Source organism: Scatophagus argus, chromosome 6 (assembly GCF_020382885.2).
Source record: "Scatophagus argus isolate fScaArg1 chromosome 6, fScaArg1.pri, whole genome shotgun sequence".
Lineage (NCBI taxonomy): Eukaryota > Metazoa > Chordata > Actinopteri > Scatophagidae > Scatophagus > Scatophagus argus.
In genome coordinates this window covers 13,439,736-13,466,708 of record NC_058498.1, presented here as the reverse complement: position 1 = coordinate 13,466,708, position 26,973 = coordinate 13,439,736, and the positions used below count along the sequence as shown (strand labels likewise).

The following is a 26,973-nucleotide window of genomic DNA, read 5'->3' as shown; positions in this document are numbered from 1 at the left end:
TTTATTCTTTTTTTTTTGTTAGACGCAGTGAACTGGACAGGGGGAGGACCCATGAGTCCTGGACAGGAAAAAGAGAGGGGGAAAAAGTTGTGAGAAGTTTTCGTTTTTTGGAAACTCGCCGCGCTCAAAACGACGCTTAGCGGCAGCAGCTCGACCAGGGGAAGATGGCGCGGTGCTGCGGCCGTGCCACGTCTCGGTGTGCCGGAGAGACACCAACACATCCTAGAAAGATAGCAGCATCCGCGGTTTGCTTATGTTTATGCCTGCTTTTTGTTTCTGCCGCGGAGGCTGGACTGTACTCCGCTTCTGACCAAATCATCTTGTTAACTCCGGAAAATGTGGAGTCGGTTGTGGTCAACTCCACGGCTGCTATAGTTGCGGAGTTTTATGCTTCGTGGTGCGGACACTGTGTCGCCTTTTCTCCGGTTTACATAAGTCTGGCCAGAGACATAAAAGGTTGGTACGGACCTGCAACGAATCACGTAGCTGCAGCTGTTTGCAATCGCAGTAAAGACTGAGTATTACTCCTGTACATAGATTCATAATTTACTCTGCGTTATTTGCAAGCGGTTTTCAGCTTTGCTCTGAGCTTGTTTTATTCACACGATAAGACTGTAAGCATTTTAGGACTAACAGTAATTCATTTGTCTCTAACTATAATGTTGCCAAGGTTACATCTTCCTCTGTCCTCTATCATCTGCGTGGAAAGAGTGACAGCACCAAGCTGTTGTTTCTGTCTGTTAATTAGAGCATGTGATCTAATGAATGTGTTTTTATTCTGCCCAGCACTGTGGCTCTCCATCAACGTCCTCCGACTGTCTGTGTAGCTCATGAGTCAAAAGGAAATATCACACAACTTTCAGAATAAATATGATTAGAGTGACAGTTTCTGATGATGGCAGGAGGCCTGACACAGTCATAGAGTATTTCAGTCCTGTGTTTCATCCTCACACACAGTCAGTCATGGCAACAGATCTCTCATCAGTGTCACCTTCGGAGTCAAAAGGGTCACCCATCTGATATTTTGGCCAAATTCAAGAAATTACGATTACATGCAGATGATATATCAGCACAAACTGCAAGTTGTGGTCCATCAGCTGCAGCAAATCTGTAGATCAATGAATGCAAATGTCTGATATAAAGCTCCTGAGCCTTTCGAGTGAGTCGTAACATACAATGCGAACATAAAAAGCTAAAACACAAAGATATTAAAGTAATGGGAAAGAGAAAAGCAAAATAACAATCGCCAACTCAACAGACATACTACAACAAAGTACGTACAACCACTAGATAGCAAAAGAGAAGCCGTGAACAAATTCTTGCCCAGTAAAAATACAACAGAAAAAAGAGAATATACAGAGCTTTGTTTATTGGCATAACATCATTTGAAACATGTACGGTTTATTTCCAAATAAGAATCTACACTGTTTTTAACCATGTGAAATGATGTCAAGGATTGTACGCTTAAACATAAATTATTTCTGTCTGAAGGAGTCTCTTTCCAATAGTTTTCCTGACTCTAGGAATGGAGTGTTTAAAGGGACAGTTCATCCCAAAATTACAAAAGATACATTTTTCCTTGTAACTGTAATGTTGTTTATCCCTTTACATTGGTTTGGCATGAGATGCTGAGTTTTGAAGATTTCACCCATAGGAATTCCTGAATTCTCTCTAATATAATGGAACTAGGAAAAAAAATAAACATTAATAAATAGCCATTTATTTAAAAATGAATAAATAAATCATGACCTGGTTATTCAATATAATCCACAGAATTTGTCATGAGTCATTTCACACAGGAACTATTTGCTAACTAAATTAGGGTCTGTGAATTAATGTGAGTTCCTGCATTGTGATTTCTAGAAACCGTCATTGTTGAGCCCATTTTAGTCAGTTATACATTATACAGTGATGAGTGCTAAAGGAACATCGGAGAACAAATTAGAGATTATTTTATTCTCTGTGGAGGGTAGAAAGGTAGCTTTAGATGCACTTGATTAACAGCATCAGCATAGTCAAGAAATAAGTTGTGAAACAAGTTTCTTATGGACACAAAGTGTGAAACAGGAAAGAATACGTCCGTTCCAAAATTAATTTAGCAGAAAAACGTGAGAATTAAATTAAGTTCAGAGTCAATCCTAACCAAGTAACTTGGTAACTTAAGTGTAGTGAGCAGCGTATTATTAGATAAGAGCCAGTTTTGTCAGGTATCATCTGCATGTAGCTGAACAGAAGAACTGGAACAGATTAAAATTGATTCAATTGAAAACAGAAATAAGAACTGGACCCAGTGTTAAACCTGCACCTCTTTACTGAGTGAACAGATCAGACTTACTCCCTTGAAGGACGACATTTTGTTTTCTGTTATGTAACTAAGAGTTAAACCATATTAATTCATTTTGATATTGACGTGTCAAATGACAGCAGCAGAAACCGTCTGGGCAGGCCCATAATTGCAAGTGCATGTGAGGAGTTTGTTGTCTTTTCTTTTTTTTTTTTTTTTTTACAAATAAACAGCACAGTGAAAAGTGGAAAGGAAGTCTATTTAACATAGAGGATTTTTTCTTGTCAACATTGGCACACAGAGGTCTTCTGTATTGACATAGCAAAGTGCACATTGGCACATGTGGCAGAAGGACAAACACAGAAGCCGATCCACAGTCAGTAGAGTGTACAGGTTGCAATAGAGAGAACACTAAATATTTACTGTGGCTCTCTTCCTCTGTTTGATGTCTGTTCTTCAGAGTGGAAGCCAGCTGTGGACCTGGCGGCTATAGACTGTGCTGCACAGGAGAACAGGAAGGTCTGCGCTGGCTACAGCATCACAGGGTATCCCACAATAAAGGTATTATGCAGTGCATTTAAATTGTTTACATGCAGGCCCACATACTGTGTCCTCCCTTCTTTCACGGCGGCTGCTGATGACCGGGGACAGGTGTGATGATGTGCTGCTCTATGTCTGTTATTGCAGGCTTTAGAGACTAGTCTTGGAGCAAGTCTTAAGCTAATTTTATGTTTCTCTGTACATTATTTCAGTAATTCTCTAATGATTGTCTGTGTAGTGTGTGAAAGACAATCTAATGTGTAATTTAGATAGAAATAACAGACAGAGTTATTCTGTATTTGAGATATGGAAGCATTTGCAAAGCTAAAATAATCAGTTGATTAACTGATTATTCAATAAACAGAAAATGAACAACAACAAACTAAATCATTTTTTAAGCAAAAATTTCAGCTTCCCAAATGCAAATATTTACTGACTTTTGGAGTCTTGTATAATATTAGATTGCATTTTTCTTTTTTTAGACAAAAGCAATTTGTGTGTGTCATCTTGAATAATTAATAACTAATCGATGAGGGAAATGCTGGCTTGTTGCAAGAAGTACTGTTTGTTTGTTTGTTTGTTTTTTAAGAATACATTAGAAGTACACCAGACTGTGTTAAGATAAATCCCCCTTTTGGGTCCCTTCATGTTCACACTACATTTTCTGAACTGACCATAAAATCAGGAATGTTTGCAGTTTTGCTTGAGCTCCCTTTTTCAACGCTGATCCTGCGTGTTTGAATTGAATCAGCATGTTCTGTAGCATGTGCATAAGCATGTGTGGAAACTGTGCGGGTACTTTACAAAGGTATTTGATAAACCAGAGTCACTTAAACAGTTTGCTGTTCATCCCTAAGTGACCAGACTATTGGTGTGTGTTCAGTTGTCGACTAGTGATTTTTTTTCTTTTTTTTGTTTTTAAGTATATGTTTTATATTTCTGAAGCCACTGTAAGTCAATTTAAAACAGTGAGATTCATTAGCAGTTGAATTATTTCTGGATTCATAGCTTAATATGTCAATATTTCAACTTTGTTGTGGTAGTTTGTCATTAAGTAACTTCACTGTAAGTTTGTGTGTAAGAGCATCCCTCTTTTGAAGGGGCTTCTGTTTGACTAGTGAAGCTGTGGGTGGGAACATGACAGATCGGGTTAGCTACTGTCATTGCAACAGCCTTTTCTCAGTAGAGTTATCTTTTGCGCGATCAGCAGACACACTACAGAGAACCCCCAGCTCAAACATCTGCATTTCTATTTGTAGCGTATCTGATTAGTCAGCAGTAGTGTGTTTTTAAGACTATCTGCTTTTAGTACCTCTCTCTTCTCTCTTGTCATTCACCGACAGCCAATGAAACAAAGAGCTCTTTCTGGTTGAACAAACAATGCAGCTTCAACATCTGTGACTCATTTTAACCAGGAAGGATTTAAGGGTCAAGGCGGGCAAGGAGGGGAAGGCCCACCCAACCCACCCCCCGACCAAACATTACACAACATGGCTTTGCTCCTCTCACGGTCGTGTGAGGGCCGTTTCATTTAATCTCACTTCTGTCTTTCTCTCTACTTCCTTCATAACCCAAGCCTTCTCTCTCTCTTTCACTTAACAGTTCTTCCATGCTTATTCCAAGGCTGGTTCTCAAGGACAGGCTTTTAAAGGTACTGCTGCACACACAGACGCAATTCAGACCAATAAAAGAAATTGTAACATGCAGTTTCAGTCAGTCAGTCAGTGCAAAGTGGGCATCTCTGACATGCTCACGTAGCCATCTTGCATGAGAACTGGCAGCAGTGTATGATGTTCTCCTGATGTTCTCTGACCTTTCAGGTTTCCCTCGTGATGTTCGGGGGCTCCGTCACAGGATCATAGACAAACTGGAAACCCATGAAGAACCCTGGCCTCCCGCCTGCCCCCCACTGGAGCCTATCAGGTCAACACACACACGCACGCATGCACACACACGCCCATTTTCACTGAAGGAATTTGACAGATCTGTTTTTATTAATTCAGGGAATAGGCTAGTTTTGTTTTTGTTGTTGTGTTGGTCAGTTTTTTCATATTTTTTATGTCTTCGTGTTGACCTGTGTTCTGGCTGTCTGAAGGGAATTTTCTTCAAATTTAGCACAAATGTCCACTTGGACTCAAGGGTGGACTGATTAGAATTTGGTGTTAAAAGGTTAAAGTGATCCCACATGTTTCTCGCCATAATTCAAGAAGTCATACATACATGACAAAATGTCACACAAATGTCTCATAGGATGAGATGATGATGGGATGACATTTTATATCCAAAAGATCAAAGGTCAACTTCACTGTGACACCACAATGTTCTGCAAAAACGCTTTTGCACAGTGAGTCTATATTCTATCCTAAACAATGTCCATCTCATACTTTTGTTGAACCCGTGCTCAATATGTTTCCTCATGCTGTATTCATATACTGTAAGCCACAGTTTTGTGAATTAAAGTTCCATGTTTAGCTCGAGTATTCAAGCTTGTGCTTTTGTTGTCGCAGACAGACACCCATATTCTCAGCACGTCCCATAATTACTGATCTGATCTTTTATTTATTAGTGATAGAATCATTTGACCAACTGTCAGGCAGTAGACATAATAATGGCTGCTTTGTTTGCTCAGTCATCTCTGCTAGACCATCCTGCTCTGCCCGCATGCTGCCCTGCAGGTCTCTGGATATTGATGGTGCAAGAAAAGGAACCAAGAAATTATTTCTTTCTTTTTTTTTGGCTTGAAAGGGAATGAACTGTTGTCCCTTTCAGAATCATGAGGTCTTCCGTCTTCTTCTTCTTCTCCTTCTTCCCCTCTTCTCTTCTTTTACAAAGGAAATTATGCTAAGTGGATTTGAACTGTTATGATTTCTTTTCTCACAACAGACATTCTTATTTACCACTATTCTTTGATCAAACAAAAAGAACTTTTTCAAATTGAATTGATATACTTGAAAGCAGATATCTCACTGGGGTACCGTAGTTCTCGTGTTTATTATTGGGTGTGTGGGTGCTCTTAAGATAAAAAGAGCCTTGTGCAGACAACTCAAAAATCAATAAAAATCCCAAATAAGATAAAGCTTTCTCAGTTCATTTTAAGGATGTCCCTTTTTTCTTTCAAGATAAAATATGTCCATGAAAATCTGCACTTGTTTAATTTTTCCTCTTGATCTTTGCTCGATCAACATCCTAACCCTTTAAGATTTAAAGATGTTTGGATTTTCTTCAAGGCTTAGTGTAAGTTGTCGGTGGGATTTCAGTCTTATGTGTTTTCTTCTGGTCCTTTCTCTTCAGCCAAGCGGAGATCGACAGCTTCTTTGAGAGCAACAGCGTTGAACACCTGGCTCTGATCTTTGAGGACCCTAAATCATACATTGGCAGGGAGGTAATATGTTTCCATCAGTATGAGCTGTGTGTTTTTCTCTTCTCTAGCATATTATTTCTTCTTTGGGCAGCAGAAGAGACGTGCTGCATGTGTCCCCCTCTCTCTCCCGTGTCCTTCCTGTCCAGCTGTCGCTATCCAAATAAAACCATAAAACAAAATAATGTTAAAAAAGAACTGTAACATGGCCAGAATATTTTTTTAACTGTGTGTGTGTGTGCCTGTGTCTGTGTTTGTCTGTGCGTGCACTGTGTTCTTCAGGTGACCCTGGACCTGTTACAGTTCGAGAACATTGCAGTGCGGAGAGTCCTGAGCACTGAGGAAGGTCTGGTAACCAAACTGGGGGTGACTGAGTTTCCATCCTGCTACCTTTACTATGCTGGAGGCAACTTTACCAGACTCAGAGTGTGAGTATTCAGTTAAATTAATTTTTTTATTTTCAATATATTTGTATAGCGCCAATTCGCAGCAAAATGACACTCCACTAAATTCTATTTAGTTCCATCTGAAATCCACAAACGCCAAGTTTGCTTCTCTTTGGTTCCTATTGTTCCACACATGACAACTTTGCTTTCTGCCGAAAACCCTCATCGCGTGCTCATTATCTGAACCCTATTCATGAGAATACTTTTAAACATCTGGCCTCTTAATGGGATCAGAGCATCAAAATCGCTCCCATTATTCACTATCATAAAGCGGCGCTGATCATTCCTCACCCTGCAAATTCATCTGCTGTTTCTGCCGCTTTGTTTGGCTGTTTCAATAACTTGGCATGCAAAGAGGACTCTTTTTAGTTGACAAATGCAAAAAGGAAATGATTTATTGCTGATTTATTTATTCACCCTCCATCTCTTCCCCTTCCAACCCCCCTCATCTCCATCACTGTACAGAGGGGAGGTTTTTTAATTTCTTGCATGAAAACAATGCCATTGCTTTTCTGGCTTCACCTGCCAAACAAGCCCCAGCCGCACACAGCGACAGATGGCCTCCCATCATCACTGAATGTCTGATTGATCCTGGGAGAGCAGAGAGAGTGTGTGTGTGTGTGTGTGTGTTTGAGTGCGTGAGTGAGAGAGAAAGAGAGAGAGAGTGTGCGGGGGCGTCTCACATCCGTCATGCATGTAATGTGTGCTGGTCCCAGGTGAATGTCCCCCCCACCCCCCCACCACCACCGCAGCCCTCCCCGATGCCTGCCTGCTCGTCGGCCCTGGGGATCGCTGGATGAATGGCTCTTCCTCCACATCTGTACACTCCCACCAGACACGCAGGTGTAATTGAGTCCCGGGCTGGTGTGAGTGAGCATGGGCCCAGAGTATCCATCCTCCTCATTACCATCCAGTTCCCGTTTTACGATGCTCTCTCTCTCTCTCTCTCTCTCTCTCTCTCTCTCTCTCTCTCTCTCTCTCTCTCTCTCTCTGTCTGTCTGTCTGTCTGTCCCTGACAGGGGGTGAAAGCAAATGAGAGGAGGATGTGAGGGGTGGTGGGACAGAGAGAGAGAGAGAGAGAGAGAGAGAGAGCACATTAATGGTCATGGTTCCAGTTGCAGGGTTATCACATGGGTTAATGATCAGCGATCTCTCTCTCTCTCTCTCTCTCTCTCTCTCTCTCTCTCTCACTCTCTCACTTCCATGCTACTCTGGCACCATCTGCTCAGTATTTGAAACGCGTTCCCGTAAGTGTGTAAAATATATGGCAACTAAAAATACAGGTCATAAAGCATTTTTATGGCAATGGACTGCTGAAACAAGAGGTTGAAATAAAAAAAAAACATTTCTTTGAATTTCCCTGCAGAATTAGAGCAATGCCCTTGACTCAGTGCTGTGCAAACTGGATTACACATATACTACATGGCCAAAAGTGTGTGGATTATCAAAACATCATACCCACATGTGATCATTCAACATTTCATTCCAAAATAATTGTATTCTGTTTTAACGGCCTCCACTCTTCTGTGAAGCTTTGATATAAGATTTTCATCACATCCAACTCTGATGTTTGGTTAGACGGTCTGACTTGCGGCCTCTCAGTTCGTCCCAAAGGTATTGGATGGGCTTGAAGTCTTTTGCACCAAACTCCATGCATTTCTTTATGGACCTCTCTTTGTGCATGCGGTCATTGTCATGTTCAAACAGGAAAGGGCCTTCACCAAACAGCTGCATTTTATGCTGCAGCATTAAGTATCCTTTAAGGGTCCAGTTCCATCCACGTAAAACAGCCATAGAATAAGCACATAAAAGTACATAGTTTTGTGCAAATCTGCTAGTTGATGTTGAGTGGCCGAAGTGTCATCTGTCCTTCTCTCCATCAGCAACGTGGAGGCTCGTACTTTCTACTCATACGCCCTCCAGGGGCTGCCGGGGGTGGTGCGGTCAGGGAAGCCTCCACCAGACATCACAGACACTGTCACCAACAGCACAGAGGAGCCCTGGAGACCCTTCAACAGGTATGAACAGCACATGCAACACAAGACTGTCTTTCTCCACTGATTGTTGTTAACGTTGTCGTTATGTGTGTGATTGTGCGCTTAGGTCCAGGGTGTACATGGCAGACCTGGAGTCAACACTGCATTACTCTCTGCGTGTGGAGCTGGCTGCTCATACTGTCATCAGGAGAGAAGCCCTGACTTCTCTCAAGAAGTACATCTCAGTTCTGACAAATGTAATGTTCTGCATACACACAAACACACACACACAATACACACCAATAGTAAAATCCAAATGATAGATATAGATTAGAGGTAATTTATTTTGGATTTGTGATATTTTGTTTTTCCATATTTGTTTTAGAAATATTTAAAACAGACAGATTTTGAGCAACACGGTCATGTGGTGGTTGGCACAGTCGCCTCACAGCAAGAAGGGTTCAGGTTCGAATCCCGATCTGGGCCTTTCCGTGCAGAGTTTGTATGTTTTCTCTGTGCCGTCATGGGTTTTCTCCGGGTACTCTGGCTTCCTCCCACAATCCCAAAAACATGCACATTAGGTTAATTGGCTACTCTAAATTGCCCTCCTGTTAGTGTGCAAGCATGTGTGGTTATCTGCCTTTGTGTGTCAGCCCTACAATTGACTGTGTCAATTGACCAGTCCAGGGTGAAACCCGCCTCTCGTCTGTAGTCAACTGGGATGGGATGGATAGAAATTTGATAAAAACAGTTACGCCAAAGTCCAAGTAAAATATTTGATTTCAAAAGTCACACTTGCTGTACAAACATGCAATATTTGAGTGATTCTTTGCTTAGAGCAATTCTGTTACATATTTGAGTAGTTGATTCACTTTTTCCTCATTTCACTTTGTGAATGTAAATATTTTCCTAGTCACCTGAGGGGTGAGATTAATGGATTAGCGATGTATTCTTAGCCTAATGCAGTAGTTTTCATTCTCATGAAGATGACTCTCTTTTAACCTGGCTAGATCAGGTGAGTTATGCTGCACACTTAACCTGGCATTACTCGCACTTTTGCATTAAAATCGGCTGCTCTTTTCCTAAATCTTTTTCTAACAATATTTTCTGTGAGGGATGTAGATCGTAAGCTGAGTCAATACATTATATATGCCAGTTGGCCTGTACATTAGTAATGTAAGCAAATGCAGCTGTGTAATTACAGGAGAGCAAAGCAAACTTTGGGTTTCTTACAGATCACTTTGGATTATGTTTGCTTCTGCTCAGTTCTGATTTGCTGCCAAGTATGTTTTACATTGCTGAAGCTAAAATAACACTAATTAAAATAATTCTACTGGTTAATTTCACACATAAAATAAAATTCATTTCACTTTGATTTGGCCAGGAAAACAAAGGGACAATGTCATACCTTTATGCATTTATTGAGTATAATGTTTCAGTATGCTGCATCAAGTTTAAAGTTTCAGGGCTTTACAATGTGCACTTGTCACATTAGTAATAAACAGAAGGCATTGAGGGTACATTTTCGGGGTAAGATAAATAGGCTTTATTAACTTACAAATTCACACCATCAGCATTTTTCTGCCAGCGTTCCTCTCTTGCTTTATTTGCAGCTTCGGTGTGGCTTCCTGCTTTAATATTTTATTTTGTATTCCTTGTAGCTCTTCCTTATTACAACATGTTCCCCTTGACTGAAGCAGACAGCCGAAGTTCATAAAGAAAGTAGATAAGCACCATTGTGATACTCATTATCTCTCAAGTTTTAAGTTTTGCCAGTCCAGCTCACACGAAGAAAGCCTTGTTGTGTTGAAGCTGCTTTGTCGCATACCCCTCTGGAAACAGAGGATTGATTACTATGTAGTAAGATAATCACACAAGGCAACAAAATCTGTATAAACTGATTTGTTTTTGTATAAAAGCTGGTATTAGTCAGAAAACTGAAGTGATGAGCCTGTGTATTTTAAACTTCAACAGTCAACAGAAATGTGTAGTTACAGCAGGTCACCACAAGATGGAGAGTGAGACAGCAGAATGTTTGTTCACATCAGATTTGAACTGTTGTTTCAAAGCATTTAGCCTAATACCTTCAAAGCATGTTTTTTTTCTTTTACTTTAGCATTCATTTGCTAATTTTGCAGATTTTCCTCATGAATTATTTAGTCAACTTTGTTCTTTTGTTTTCCTTCACACACACTTACATACATGCATTATTGAAAGCAGAAATGTCACTTGATGCGAACAGAAGCAGAAATACTCTCTGGGGTATTGTCAACCCTCTTGATGTTGACTCCCAAGAGGATTGAAGCGTGGCTGCCACCCACAGAGCCTACACAAACCCCTTCCTGTGATACCTCTGGCCACTACTGCTCCTCTTTCTCCTTCTTCTTCTCCTCCTGCTTTTGGTTTCGCTCTGGTATTTCTGCAAATACTTGTGTGCATGCCAATACCCACAACCCACCCACCCACCCTTTCAAGGTTTTCTTTCTTAAATCTGTCCTGCCTCTTTCCATTCTCTTTCACCTTTTCCTTTTTAAAAAAAATATTTTAGATTTTTTTTCCTTATTTGTTTGAATTATCAACTTTGATTTCCATCTCAATTTTTGACTGCTTTCAACTTTCTATGTTACTCATCAAATGCTCCCTCATTCCCTCTTTTCCTCCTTCCTTGCTGAAGTGTGCCAGCCAGGCAAACATGCTGTGATGATGAGGCCTGACCTGCTAGCCCTATCCCTATTGGCTACGCACCAGGCTGTCTCACTGCCCTAGTCTGCTACCAATCTCTCTGATTATATCTCACTCTCTAGGGAGGCGTAGTAACAAGCTAGTGTGTGTGGGGGGGTGGGGGGTAGCAGCGCATTGTGGCCTCCCATTAGCTTGAGTTTGTTTTGTCCATAGCGGCAGGTCCCAGTGGTATTTTTAGCTTGCCCCCCCCCCACCACCACCACCACAATGGACCAGCCGCTCAGCAGGGTTTTGTGTTGCTGAGGAGACTGTCATTGTTGCAGCTGACTTGTGACAGTCCTTATTGTCATTTGACTGAGCAATCTCTGTACAAAGAGGCCGAATCCTTTCAGTCAGCTTGTTTTAAGGGCAGTCAATGTACACAAGTAGATCATGAAACTAGACTTGAAGATTTTGGGGGGTGGAGGATACTTACAGTGGGAGTTTCATATTTTGCAGGTTATATGCTAAATCTCAGGCAAATATATTTTTTCCATTTTTGTTGTTTTTGTCTTTATTCAAATGACTTTTGGCTGATGACGAAATGGCTTCACTGCCAAACCGCTCTGCCTTCCTGATTAGCGACACAATATGTAAAAATGTGACACCCGAGATCCCCACATGAGTCATGTGATTGGATTAGTGTGAAAGTGACTCACGATGTCCTGACGACAGCATGTGTGTCATTGCTTCACACTGGTGACACATTCCCTCAATCGTAACACACTTTGACTGATTAGTTAATTTGAATAATTGATTAATTATTTTGCCTATAAAACATCCAATAGGACCTCTTCATATTGTTTTTTTGGATGGTTAGCAGAAAAAAAAACAAATTTTTCAGAAGCTGGATATATCGAATATATTAAAGTGTTCACTTGTAAATATGTCATTCAGCTATTCGACTAGTGGTTGTTTTGCACATTTTGAGGACCTGCAAAATCTGTGTGAGTGAATACCTATTTATCTCTTTCATGTATTCATTTCATACTAAGGTTGTTCTGTCCAGAAATTGCAGTTCCAGGAATCTTGTATGTCCACAATTTTCCCCATAATGGAATCTCTTCATCCAAACATGTAAACATGTTGGTTGTTTCATTTTTATTTGTTTATTATTTATTTATTTTCCTGCAGCCAGTCATAATATTGCTAGATTTTCTGTCTTGTCGGACTGAAGCCGGATTTATGAATCCTCTTTATGTATATGAGGATTTAAAAAAAGTGGATCTTGGGAAGCATGAGAGCATTACAGTGAGGTTTTTAAGGATTACACTTCTATCCTGCTTTTCTTGAAAGAAGCCCTTCAGCCCACAGAGGACAGAGGGGCAGGGAAATAAAAGAAAGATTTAAGAGGGGGTGCTTTGGTCTGAGGGGACGCAGGCCTCGGCCTTCTCACGCCAAGGTTCATGACTTAATGTTCACGTATGCCTATATTACCGAGCCATCCTCTCTGCTTCTTTATAAACCAACTGACTTTGTAATTATTTATCATATTCCTATCACATAAGCAGTTGTTTAAAGACTGTTAATTCATTAGGCTGTTTTCAGTCGTAGTCTCCCCTTACTGGCAGTAACAAGTAAGTGTGTGTGTGTGTGTGAGTGAAGAGGAGGCTGCCGTTTGTCTGGTTTACACTCAGTGGCACGTGCCTGCAGCGTCTCTTTGTGCATCCCCAGGTGGGTTGAATTTAGGTTATTACTAAGGGGCTTCATCCCTTTTTTCTATCCCAGGCCTGGCATGGTCCACCCCCCTGGGGCCAACAGATGCCTCCCTCTCGGGACCCTCACCACAAGGAGCTTGCGGTTTCTCAAGTGCTGCTGATACTAATCGGATCAGGGATGACATATTGCCGGGGTGAAGGGGATTGTCATGGTCCTACCGGGATGGGGGCTGGAGGGTTACAGGGTTAGAGGAGGGGAAGCGTGTGTGTTTATTTGTGTTTTCTCAGTACAGAGAGAACAAATGCAGAGGGAGATGATGGAGATCCAATCTAGCTGATGATCAGTTATCACCAGGTGTTCCCAGTACTGTGTTTTATCATAAAATCAGTTAAATGGTCCTATGAGCTGGTATAGTATTGAGTATCTAATTTCCAGTATGGTGTCATTTCTGTGTTCTTGTGTAACTGTGATTCTTGTTGTGGATGCATCATCTGAAATGTGTCATAATTACCAGTTAGCATTGTTTTCAAAAGTAAATATTCATGAAGGAAATTATTTCAAGTACATTTTAAATATAGAAACAGATAACATTTTTTTTAAACTGTTTTGATGTTACATTTTATGTTAATGTCTGTCAAATTCGAAAAAGAAAAAAATCATCTGACATTGTGCCCCGTCATTGACCAAAGCCAGGGAGTCAAATAGGAGGACAAGAAAAAGAGGAATAAAAGTAAAATAAGAGAAATAGCAACAAATCTGAGCATTATAACACTGACTAGTACATGATGTTGAACGCGGTAAACATTTTAGTTTGTAGGTGGTCACTAGGCCCAGAAAGCTCATGAATAGTGTTTCTTTGGTGATGGGGAGTTAAGCCCATTAGTGGGAAACACCTGCGTTTCCTCTTCTGGTTAAATTCATATGTCTGTTTAATGAGCTTTTCTGACTGGTTGGTATCCAGAGCCCAGATCCGAACCTAAACCTATTATATCACTTTCCCAGCAGTGAGCGGCACACATCAGAGGCCTTTGTCTGCTCTTTACATCCCACCTTTAGTGCTTGTGTGTGTGTGAGCTAGTTCTGTAAATATTTTCATGTTGAAATTCACAGCACAGTTCTCTGTAGGCCAAGTTGATGGAAGATGAAAGGTGCTGCCTGGAGTCACTCGTGTTGTGGTGCAAAGGGCAGGAAGCAGGACAGAGCAGACTCTGTTTGCCCTACAAAAAGAAGGTTTAAGCAGATCACTAGGGGGGTCTGGTTAAGTGGTCGGGGCAAAACGCACAGATCCTGTCAGAGGGTGATGAATGGACAAGCTGGGCCATGGACTGAAAGGCGTGTGTGTGTGTGTGTGTGTGTGTGTGTGTGTACAGGTCTGTTTAGTTGAACAGATGTTGGACAAAGCAGCGGTGCTAATCAAAAGATCCACATGTTGGATGCTCTCTCTGTGTTTTTATTTTTATTAAATATGTTCCGTCTCTCTAATTTACCACAACTTTGTAGAAATCCACAAGCTGTGAAAAATAGTTGAATGATGACGACCTCATTTTGACAAAAAATTCTATAAAAAAAATAAAACTAGACTTGCAGCAATTAGTCAGTTAATCAATTAGGGAACTATTTTGATGACCGAATAGTGGTATCACTCATTGCCGTACCTTTGTTGAATCCAAGATTTGATGTTTTTCTTTGCGCTTTGGACTGCAAGTCTGACCAAAAAAAAAAAAAAAACACATTTGAAGACATCACCTTGGGCTCAGTGAAAGCATAATGTAATTTTCATAGTTTTCTGGCATTTTATATGCAAAATTATTCAAAAAATCAGCAGATCAGTCGATAATGAAAAGAATCTAAACTGGGGTAGCTGGAGTTGGGAACCATGGAAGTAGTCAGTTTACCTGTTGTTTAAGTCTTGAATAAAGCTTGATCCCTTTGCTGTGTGCATTTCTGAGAAACTGGACCATCATCATCAACTGTTCCACAGAGAGGCTTACAGTAAGAATAGGAAGCACATTTAGCTGAAATTTATCAAAGTGCTTTTCTCTCTATTACAGTCTAAACACTGGAGACATCAGCTGTTTCTATTGTCAGTATCGTATGTGTGAAGACAGGTTTGCCTGTGTCTGTCCTCACTCTGTCATCGCTGGTCTTAGACGCCCATCAGCTGGATTTCCTCTTTCTCTTCACCCGCTTGCCTCTGCTAGTTACAGTATCGTGTTTCCTTCCAGTTGTGGTTGTTACCATGGTAGTTTGAAAAGATGTTAATACACAGCAGGAGAAAGCACTGAGTAGACAGCGTCTAAGTGGTTGTTAGTGGCTTAGGAAATGGATCTTAATGAAGGAAGAGGCTTAAGCTCGGCTGCTGTTACATTCTGTGGATTTGTTTAAAGGTGCTTGGAGGGGAAAAACACTCAAACCGCAACTTGTGTGCAGCTCATTGCGCACGACATTGTTGAGGATGCGATGGCAGCTTGTAATTTTGGCTTTACATCCACGCTTGGTTCATTTTGTATGTTTGTAGGAAAAATCTAATGTTAATTTAAGGTGTCACTCTCTAATAGTGTGCATTGGGGATGGGGGATCTTATAACTCTCATACCAGAGATACTCTCATACTAGAGTTGTAAGACAAAATTTTTGTTTTATGAATTATACTTCTCTAGTGAACGGTAATCTATCAACAGACACATTATAATCAAATAAAGTGATGACAAGTAACTCACTAAGTGTGCAGGACCTTTGATTCCTTGTCATCAAACTATACTATAAGTTGATTAATGGATTTACATGTGAATCTAAGCGTCTTTTTTTGTGATGTCAAATTGAATGAAAGGACTAAACATGCAGTTTGAAGAGGTCACTTTGGGGAAAATGCGACTGATGTTTCTCACTATTTCCCAGACATTTTATAGAGTAAATGACTAATAGGTTTTACTCAGTAATGGTGCGTCAAAACCCTTCTTACATCTCATTTGCAACATCAACACTTTTGTTTCTGTCAGTTCTTAAAGTTGGCACGTGTTGTCTCATGTCTGCAGTACTTTCCAGGCCGTCCAGTTGTGATGAACCTTCTGAAGTCTGTAAACTCTTGGATGCGGAACCAGACTGGCGATGAGGTTCGTTATGAAGCACTTAGAGAGATACTGGACAACTCGGCACAGGTGAGTTCAGTCAGAGCCATAGAGACACAAGTTTTGACCTTGCACAATTCGTCCACTCTTGTCACTCAAGCCAACATCCAAATTATTTTTGGTTAACTTCTTTGTCTGTCTTCAATCTTTGGTATGCATTGGACTCAGAAGTGGTCTGCCCTTTACACGCTGCACTGGGGAAGTGCATGAATGCAAATTGAGAGAAGGAACAGACTTTTTTGAGCCTGAGCGGGCAGGCATCTAGAAGCAAAATAAGGGAGAGGAGGGGAGAGCGGACAGATAAGCAGCTGCAGGGAGATGAGAGGGCAGGGCATCACAAAATGCACCCAGACTGATGTGAGGACGTCTGTCTGGGAGTGGCCTCGTTGTTCCACTGAGATACCAAGGTCACTTGTCAGTCTGGCCACTTAATCAGTTCAAAACCGCCTCAGAGGCGCGAAAGCAATGCCTGTTTTTCCCCGAAGAAATGCCAAAATGCAATCTTGAACATTTCCATAAGAACACAGAATGTGCAGATGAAAAGATATTTTATAAATATGCATATATTTCAGTATTTGCTTTGTTCTTGTCTGGTTGCCAGCACATACAGCTGAGGATCTATGTGCTGTTGTCTTTGGAATGAAGCCTGCATGCCTCCAGTACACCACCCCTCACAAATTGAAAGAGTCACTTACTTACATCATTAGCTTTTAGCAGGCAAATCAATGGATCAATGAATCAATGGGAAAGTATGAATAGACTGCGCCTCAGAGGAAATGGACTCACACGTGCATACACACACACACACACAGACCAAATCTTTACTATTGACATGTGAGTAACCCTGTCAATCACGCCAGCGATGGCAATGTAGTGCAGCGAGAGAAACGACTTTATGTCAGAGAAAATATGTTATTGGATTCAACTGTGGCTCGTGGTTAGAGATCTGGATAGCTTGTGTTCATTAGTGGAGGGCTGAGCCATTAACCTGAGATTGACTTCCTATTGATCTAGAAAAGTATGCAGAACAGCTTTCATTAAGTTGAACAGGTTTGGAGATGCTGGAGAGGCTCCACTTTTTAGAAAACCTTTGAAATTTAGTGGACAGCAGTGGAGACCTGTAACACAGCGTAAGCTACATCAGGCTTCAGTTACAGACAATACTCGTCGGTATGATCAGTTCATCGTTGGGTTTTGTTCTTTTCTTGGTATTTGTTTACAATGACAAAGATACAGAATAACACGGGAGGTTATCCTTTAAGCTCTTTCTCTCTGTTTCCTTCTTCCGATCTGTCTGTAACTGGTGTTTGTCTGTTTGTTTTTCATCCTCTCCATCAGTCTCCACGTGCTGCTTTGCCTGAGGGAGTGAGGTGGGTGGGCTGTCAGGGTTCACAGCCCCACCTGAGACGTTACCCTTGTGGGGTGTGGACTCTTTTCCATGTTCTTACTGTTCAGGCCAAGAACGCTGGAGGCACAGGTACACACACACACACACACACTCACAGAGTGCCTTGCTGTGAATGAAAAGGGCCATTGAAAGTTCATAGAAACAGGGGTGGATTGAGGATAAGTGGTTTGAGAGGCTTTGTAAACAAATTAGCCCAGGAATGTTTAGTGGATTGCTTTTTTCCACACTGGCCTGATTTAACATCTCACAGAGAAAAGACTGAACACACTCACACACAGAGAGAGAGAAACACATGTGTGTAGATATCCTGATAAAGTTTTGACCAGAATTCTTTGAGGTTTTTGTTTTGTCTGTTTTGTTTCTGTTTTGTCATTTTGTCACAGCTAAAACTGAGCCTAATTGTGACTGTGTGAAAAGGGATTATGGTAGATTAGTGGAATGTGAGTGGTTAATAAAACAGGCAGATGACCGGAGGCTCCGTTCCTGGCAGGGATGTTAATCTCCCTTCAACTGAAACACACACACACACACATACACAGAGGTTAATCCCAACGTTTACGGACCACCACGTGACCTGCAGATGGACTGGTCAAAAGGGGTGTCCATCTGTCCCCCACAGACCACCAGCTTAATGGGTGGATACACATGTACAGTATTGACCATAACACAAAACTCCACCTATTCATGTACACAGGCTGCATGGATTATTGAAAGTGTGAGCACATGAGTAAAGGTTTGCAGAACATGAGCCTATTGTCATTTTCATTTTCAAGTGAACATGCACACACACACACACACACACACACACACACACACTCCCGGACACACTGCTACTGTCGGCATGGTTCATCTGAAGGTCCTGCTAAGCCAAGAACAAAAGCAAACAGCTCCAGGAAAATATGTTTGTGGCCTGTTCGAGTCCTGAGACAACAGCCTGGCCACCATTCACACAGAGGGTTAACTGTATTTAATCTCCAGATTGGGTTATCCCATTGGCATAGATTATTCATCTCAATATGGGGTTAACCCAGCTCTCTGTGACTCCTGGCCCACATAAACGTGGGAATCCAGGAAGCTGTGGACCCTCACTGTCATTATCAGACTTTCAGACTCGAGCACAGGTTGACATTACCCGTTATAACGTATAGAGACAAGCAGCTTTACATAATGACTGATATCTACTGGTGGAAAGGAGGTAGTCTGTGCGACTTTACCTTTTTCATTTACTCTTCTGAACATACTTTTTAAAGTAACAAAATCAAGACAAATTAAACAGTTTGTGTCGGAAGTGATCATAGGAAGGAGTTTTCGCTGTTGTTGTGACTGAGACACACACAGCATGATCTGACCTCGTGTCCTTCCCTTTCAGATCCCCTGGAGGTGCTGAGTGCGATGAGAAGCTACGTCCGCAGCTTCTTTGGCTGCAGGCCGTGTGCTGAGCACTTTGAGAACATGGCAAGGGAGGGTCTGGATGATGTGAACACATTGTCATCAGCGGTCCTGTGGCTTTGGAAAAGACACAATCGAGTCAACAACAGACTGGCAGGTAGGAGTCAACACCATCGTCTGCAGAATTGTGGAAATGTGGTGCTCGATTCTCATCTCTGTTTTTCAGCTACAGATTTGGTTCACCTTTTTTCTGTAGCTGCGCATTGCACAGATGTTATAGCATCTTTAGCTTCGGTAATGTGACGTGTGTCTGAATGAAATTAACTATGCGAGTGGGCTAAATCAAATCGTCCAGATGTGATTGGATCCTTACAAAGTGGGGGTGTGGTCTAGCAAATACGAAGCTGCTGGCCTCTATCCACACTTTCCTCATCCTTGTGTTTAGGTCAGGAGGATGAGGGAGAAATGAACAATTAGAGCACAAACACATTCTCTTGAAATGTAGTCTTTTCAGGGTGACAACACACCTCTGAACCACAATGTTGCTTCACTCTCATAACTACTGTGAGCCAAAGCAGGTAGATGTCCCTGAAGATCCCGAATCTCATTTGATTTGTGATATTTATGTATGGAAAATGTATTTTTTATTCACTGGGTCTTTGAAGTGAAGACCATATTTCCCACAATACCTTCTGCTTTCTGCCACCTCTCTGCTTAGCCAACATGATGACGATTAAGTTTTTGTTAAAGCCTCATACACCAGAAAGCAACTCAGCAGACTGTAATATGGTTTTGAAATTAGCGTGTCGTAATATTTTAATCAGTTTTTTTGATGCTACAGAGAAAAAGTGAGATGAAACAATTGGTCAGTTGATATGTCAATCGACAGAAAATAAATCTGGAATTTTTTAACAACTCACTCTGCAATCGGAAACAGTATCTCTGGTTTCAGCTTCTCAAATATGAGGATTTGTTGCTTTTCTTTTCTTTTCTATCATTTGACATAAACATGGTGTTTAATATATATGGTTTCTGGGAAGGGCGGCACGGTGGTGCAGTGGTTAGCACTGTCGCCTCATAGCAAGAGGGTTCCAGGTTCGAATCCCGGTCTGGGCCCTTCTATGTGGAGTTTGCATGTTCTCCCTGTGCCTGCGTGGGTTTTCTCCGAGTACTCCGGCTTCCTCCCACAATACCAAAAACATGCACATTAGGTTAATTGGCTACTCTAAATTGCCCCTAGGTGTGAGTGTGAGAGTGTGTGGTTGTCTGTCTTTGTATGTTGGCCCCGATTGACTGGCGACCAGTCCAGGGTGTACCCGGCCTCTCGCCCGTAGTCAGCTGGGATAGGCTCCAGCTCCCCCGCGACCCTCACGGATAAGCGGTATAGAAAATGGATGGATGGATGGTTTCTGGGAAATGGGCATTTTTCAGTATTTGCTGACATTTTTTTAGACAAAAAGAAGAAATTGATGAACCAGCTTTAAACATGAGGAACTATACAGGCGATACAGTATATGATGAAGATAAATGTGAAAGATGATTTTCAAAAAACCAGTGGCCCTGCATTTCTAAAGCGCTTTTCTGATCTTCTGACTCCTCAAAGCACTTTTTCACCTATAAACACCTTGGGATCTTGTATCAATATTGATACCCTCCTCAGTTTGGGGGGGAAGATTTTCATTTCCAGTTTCCTCTGATGGTCAGTCTTTGTAATACGACTAAGGGGGTGAGGGGAGGAGGAAGGACGGATCCTCAGGTCAGACGCCAGCTGTCACCCCGTCTTAGTCCTCCAAGTATCATCTGCTTCTGCCTCACCCATTTTCTCCTGAGCCCCCCTCTGTCTTCTACCACCCATCTCACACCCTTACTTTGAGTCTCTCCCATGCTCCGGCTTCTCCCCACTGTCGCCTCAGTTGTCAACTCATTTCTCATTTTATGCATATCTCTTCCAATCTCACTTCCCCAAATTCTTCTCTTGTATCTCAGAGGTCTGTACCCCAAACTGCAAGGAATTTTCCATCTGAGTCATCCATTTAAACCCCTCATAATTACCAATTTTAGTAAACCATACACAGAAATAAAAATCTGAATATCTTTCATGACTTGTCTTGCTCTTTTTATAAAGCTACAGAGTTGTCTCTCTGTTTTGACTCTGCTGCATCAGCACATAACGCCTCTGCACATCAGTGTCAAGAGTATTAAACAGCTCCTAGGCGTTGCTCCTCCCACGTCTGTGATCATATGATTTTATTAGGCACAGGGCTGTCATTAACAGCCCACTTTGTTAAATCACTATGTTTTGTTTGTGTTGACTGCCCCCTCTTTTAGCTCAGGGACAGCTTGTGTCCTGAACAGCATGGGCCAGAAGGACACCCGTCCCAGCGTGTGTCTTCTCCCCAGACGCTTAAACACTATTCAACCCACCACCTCCATCCATCCGTCTTCCCTCTCTTCCCTCTACTCCTGTGGCAGTCTTTCTCTCTTTCCACTCACTGTCCCCTGGGACTCATATACTCCGCTTGACAAGTAATAGCACAGCATCCTCACCCTCCCACCCCCCCCACACACACACATGCACACACACTATTCCCAAGGTATTATGTGACAGCAGGTGGCAAACACCATGACACAAGCCGCACACGCCCCCCCTCCTTTCTTTTCTTTCCATGCCACACACACACACACACACACACACATACAGCCTCCCCAAGCATGGGTCAAGTTGTGGCGTGTGGCAGGGGGAGTTAGTCACAGTGGAGGGTGAGTCGAGGTCCACAGGGGATAAGTCGGGTGAATCGGGAGAGAGAGGGAGGAGTGGAGGGTTTGGCTGTTTGCAGCAATGAGTGGCAGCGTCTCCCAGAGGAGAACACACTCTGTCCCTCCATCCACTCAGCCCCTCCTCTCCCCTTTGCCTAAAGTGGAGCTCTTTAGCAGGCCTCCCCGCCCCTCCTTTCAGGAGCAGCCATGCATGAAAGAGCAGCTATTTGTAAAGCGGACGAACAATTAATTTAGCTGGCAACAAAGAGGCCCCAGGGCCCTTGGCCTCCTCACAGCAGCAGAATTAAGACTGGTGGCAGCTCAGTCCTGTTGCTGCTTGTCAACAGGCTGAGACTGATTCACATTTCTACAGACAAAAACAGCTGCTGCAGCAGCCTGGCTGCCTTCAGGTCTGAGTGTTGCACATGCAGCACTGCTCACAGCGTTTGTGCATGGTTTCACTAACAGCACTGATACAGGTTGGACGACATGGGCCTAAAATATGATTATGACATCACAGAGTATTTCTGTCATAGTGATATTCTTGTAGGATAATCAAAATTAAACTATCTCTTGTTTTGAAAATTAGTAATTCATAGTTTGTCTGAGTTGGTTGTTAAGGTCTGAAATCAGTGGTTGCGTTTCTTGGCTCTTCTCATACTAGTTGGGTACATCAGTTTGATACAATTAAAAAGGTTTGTTGTGTTGTCCCCTCTTTGCTGTTAGTGTGTTCCTGCACTATTTAAATACCACTGGATTCACTGTAGATCTGAGTTTTTATAACCATGCAACTTTTGTACCAAAGTCAGTGCCAATTTATGGACCAAGCAGCTGTGTTAGTTTTGCTGTTAGCCATGCATACAGTTAATGATGTGATTTTTGAAGGGCTAGATGCACATAATGCTTGAAATAAACTTATATACTGACGTTTGATGCACAGCCCAGAAGTCCTGGGTTAGAATTTGTCTCGATGATTTAAATGAGCGTAAAATATCTGACATCATCCTCACTCCCCGACAGCAGCAGCCATGATGGTTCCGTATGCCGTTCAGTGTAGGTGATCCTCACTTACAGAATTAGTGCTGAGGAAGCTAGTTTGACATGCTGAACAATACATATTTATACCTGATGAATATGTATGCGTGGCTGTGATGACATCTCTGTGACAGGCCATTGTGGCAATCTCAATATGGCTGGTATGGCTAAAGTCACCCTGGCCGCAAACGTGGCAAGCTGATTAGAATGAGGAAGGAGATCTGAGGCATCTGGTGTGTGTGTGTGTGTGTATGTATACACACACGCTCTCTCTCACCTGCTGAAATGTATAAAAGCCCCCAGACACACCCACCGGCTGCAGCCCATCCACGACACAGTAAAATTGATGTATCCTTTATGTAAAGTACTGTATGCAGAGTACATACACACATGCATATGACTGAGATTAATCTTGAGCGGCGGTGAGAAGGAGGAGGGAGCGGGGACCGAGGTGGTGGAGGATGTAAATTGACAGTGTTGTAAAGTGACAGACCTGCTGCTGCTCTGCTTTTTTCCCCCCTCTGTTTTCACACACACACACACACACACACACACACATCATTGTTGGTGTCAACAAGCAGTTTATTACCAGATGTTGCCCCATGTGCACAGTGTGTCTGCTGTGTATGAACCTGGATATTTTTTGTGTAGCAGCTGCATGAAAGAAAACACGTTAAAGAGGAAAGTTTCTTTTCCAATTCATTAGAAGGGAAGAGGGGAGCTCCCGTCTGAGGTTTCTGTTGCTCTTGTGTTCAATTTGGAGATTGGACTCTGCTTTCAAAGGGGTGTGAAGGGAAAAGGCCGGTGCTCCAGAGCACAGAGGTCTGCTGCCTGAAAACCTGAAAACAGTGTGTGTGCATGTGTGTGTGTGTGTGTGTGTGTGTGTGTGTGTGTGTGTGTGTAAGCTGTCCACTTTGGCCACATCTATTATCTCACCACCCCTCCCACTGGGACAGCCCAGAAGCCCATTGATCATTGTTAGACCCTGTCATATACTCACTCACACATATACACACACTCACACACACACACACACACAAAGACAAGTGTCAATCCCTAGATTACAGGCCCACAAACAGACAGATGATTTACATATACACACTTAAAAACATACATACACATATGCATATGGGCACTTAGTTTTTACGAGCGCTGGGACAAGATCAAATGGGTTCAACACAGATTGCATCCAGTCCTCAAAGCACTTTACATCCTCAAGTCAGTGCGTCAACAAGGAGAATAAAAGAAACAACAATGGACGAAGCAGCTGATGTTGTGCGTGTGTCCCATACACCTTGTGTATGTACTTTAGGTTATGTGAGGCACTAAATAGTTTGTTGCTTTGAGAAAGACTTTGACAAAGCTGTAGTAGTGAAAGAAATTCGCCTATTTAGTTAAAAATTGACTAAAAAGAGTATCAGCATTGATGTACCAATACATCATAAGTACTTAGTATACAGAAAGACCTCGGTTGATAAGACTGTTGCAAATTGCTTACAAGTAAAAGATGTTTTACATATAAATAGAATTTTAAAGTTCATAGCTTGCAGCTGTATGTAGTGCACGTAGACAGTTTAATGTATAACAATACATTATATTATCTGATTAAATTTAATGGCATATTACCTTTTAACCACCCGTCAATCCCTCTATGGTCCCAGTTCATCCTTTTTCACCATGTGATGTTGTGTGCTTGATCTTCACCCAGTAGTAAAGTGATCAGGTCAAGTACAGTAACCGTACTTTTGTATTTATGTCTACAGGTGCTTTAAGTGAAGACCCCAAATTCCCAAAGATCCAATGGCCTTCGCCTGAAATGTGTCCAGCCTGCCATACAGTGAAAGAAAATGGGGAGCACAGGTGGAACTATGACGAGGTTCTGCCCTTCCTCATGTCCTACTTCTCGTCCAGCCGTATCCTCACAGGTACGTAGTTCATTGTCTTATATCTCATAAACCCGACAAGCTTACCAAATTACAGAAATCTATTTTTTCCTTCTACTTACCTCAGTAAGCATGAAATCCACCAGTGTCTTTCCTCTTTGAACACGTTTTATTGATCAGCTATCTGCACATGTAATTAACTGTTTCATGACTGTTCTGAACACACCTAACTGAAAAGGACATGTGATCAAGTGAAAAATACAGAAACAGTAATGCAATTTTCTTTTCTTCACTTTATCAGACTATCTAGAAGATGAAAGTCAGATTCTGGCAAAACAGAGGGACAAACATGCGAGTCAGCAGCAAGCTATAGAGGCTCAGAAGCATGTAGAGAGGAAAGCCAGGGAGGCCTCAGACTCCATGAGAAATCCTTTACCATCACAGTCCAGCATGCAAGCAGAGGAGGAAGAGCAGCAGGAGGAGGAGGAGGAGGAGGAAGAGGGGCCACAGGATGAGGCTGTTGCAGATGAAGAGGAGGAAGGTGGGGAAGGAGCAGCAGCAGCAGATGAGATGGGTGGTAAGAAGTCTGACCCAACCTCCTGGGCCAAACCTGAAATGGATGTTGGTCGAGGCCGGCGGCAGGTCCAGAGGAGGCCGAGCTTCGTGGGGATGAAGATACGAGAGCTGCACGAAGACATTGTGGATCTCGACTCATTTGTAAACCAGCACTACAAGGCCAAGGCACTTCAGGTGGCTGCCACCAGCCGGGTCAAACACCGCACCCTGCAAAGGAAGGAGGAACAGGAGCCAGGACCCGTGTTTGGGCTTGGCATGGAGCTGGATGCAGGGCTTGGCATGGTGGGCTTGCAGCCTATAGAAGCAAACTTTGAGGTGGATGTGGGGCAGCAGAGAAAGCGGCTGCAGAAGCGAGAACTGATAGGTCAGTACTTTGTTGAGGGGTCAGAGTTGAGCCAGAGGGGACGCTGGATGTCCATGCTGAGCATTGGCTTCTCCAAAGTGGACATCAGCCTTTGTGTCATTCTTTATTTCCTGTCCTCAATGTGTCTTCTGACCATGTACCTCTTCTTCAAAAACCGCCTCAGGCTACGGCGAGCTAAAGTAGCCCTGCCCTGAACCAAACCGCATCCAAATTTGATCTGAATTGGCAATGATTAACTTCTATTAGGTCCATGTAGGCTAATTGTGTGAGGGGATGTGTCAAGTTTAGTGCCATCTTAGGTGGTCCACTTAACTGTTACCCACAACCGAAATAATCAACGGCTCGTTTTACTCTGAATGTTGTGGATGTGTTCCATCGAACTGGAGAGGAGAAGAAGGGAAAGTAGATAACCTTTTAAAAAGTTTCTAAAAATCACATCAGTTTCTGAACCTTACTCTTAATCTGGCCTCCAGAGCTTTTCAGGCAGCACCTCAACTGTGGAAAATCTGGAAAATAGTTGTATATTTCCATAAGAGGGTTTCTTTTTCTTTGGGATTTGTGCTTGAGTTAAAGATAATCAGTTGTGCTTTTGATTCTGTTTGACCACTTATGAAGGATTAAATTAAACTCTTTATTAGAGGAACTGAATTTTTTATTTGTATGACGTAAATACAGCTGACCGAGTTATTTTTGTTGCTTTACTGACTTAATGGTCATTTGGGATTTCTTTTTTTTTTTTTTTTTTGCTCACACCAGGGCGAAACCACCCCTGTGCACTATGACCAAATACATTTAATTTTATCACAATTTTTATACATTTACACATAAATACATTTCAGTCATTTGAATTAAACACTCAAGCAGATGATTCTTCAGTGATTTAAGATTTTCTCATTTTCCCTTCAGTCAGTTACTGAGAGCTTTTCTCAGTTTCATTCAATAATCAATTTAAAAAAAATCTATTGATTTATTTTCTTTTTCTTTTTTTTGTTATTTTAAAGCAGTCCCTGAATGCTTTATGGGTTTTTCCGGTTCATTGAACGCCTGACGGTTGCATTATATTGTTGAACACTGTGACTGGACCAGCAGGTCCACTCTGACTTTCTCCAGAGTTTACTGTACGTTACACTGAGCATTATGTCACATCTCTGAATATTACATCACACTGCTGAGTCCACATAACAGCTACTCTGGTTGTCTGTGAAGTGTTGTGGAGTGACACATATGTTCACACTGGACGAGGTTTTGGAATAAGCAGGATTTGTTTTTGGCTTGTGTCCCTGATGTCAAGCTTTGGCTACTCATCTCAAAACACTGTGTTTTCCTTTTTCCTTCTGTCTGAATCAATAAAATTATTTTTGATAAGGACTCACTGCTTTTTCAATGCTCTGATCAGTCACTGATACCTTGCATTTGTTCAGGTAGGTCGAATTAAATGCCTGTCAATCAC

The 26,973-nt window shown here is 42.1% G+C and overlaps 1 protein-coding gene across 1 annotated transcript; it reads left to right on the top strand.

Moving 5' to 3' along the window:
- The first annotated feature begins 14 nt into the window (after window positions 1-14).
- qsox1 (quiescin Q6 sulfhydryl oxidase 1) lies at window positions 15-26,412 on the top strand. The gene is made up of 13 exons (XM_046391651.1): window positions 15-456; window positions 2,745-2,845; window positions 4,427-4,475; window positions 4,645-4,747; window positions 6,116-6,206; window positions 6,465-6,610; window positions 8,512-8,646; window positions 8,732-8,861; window positions 16,019-16,141; window positions 17,450-17,588; window positions 18,889-19,065; window positions 24,464-24,625; window positions 24,885-26,412. Exons 1-13 carry the CDS (start codon window positions 165-167, stop codon window positions 25,715-25,717), a joined length of 2,481 nt encoding a protein of 826 aa, XP_046247607.1. The 5' UTR covers window positions 15-164; the 3' UTR covers window positions 25,718-26,412.
- The last annotated feature ends 561 nt before the right edge of the window (window positions 26,413-26,973 follow it).

Excerpts from the sequence above, each read along its gene's own strand:
- qsox1 (XM_046391651.1), top strand. The coding sequence starts at position 165 with ATGGCGCGGTGCTGCGGCCGTGCCACGTCTCGGTGTGCCGGAGAGACA. Across the intron at positions 457-2,744 it reads TCTGGCCAGAGACATAAAAG|AGTGGAAGCCAGCTGTGGAC; the intron begins GTTGGTACGGAC and ends TCTGTTCTTCAG. Across the intron at positions 8,862-16,018 it reads ACATCTCAGTTCTGACAAAT|TACTTTCCAGGCCGTCCAGT; the intron begins GTAATGTTCTGC and ends TCATGTCTGCAG.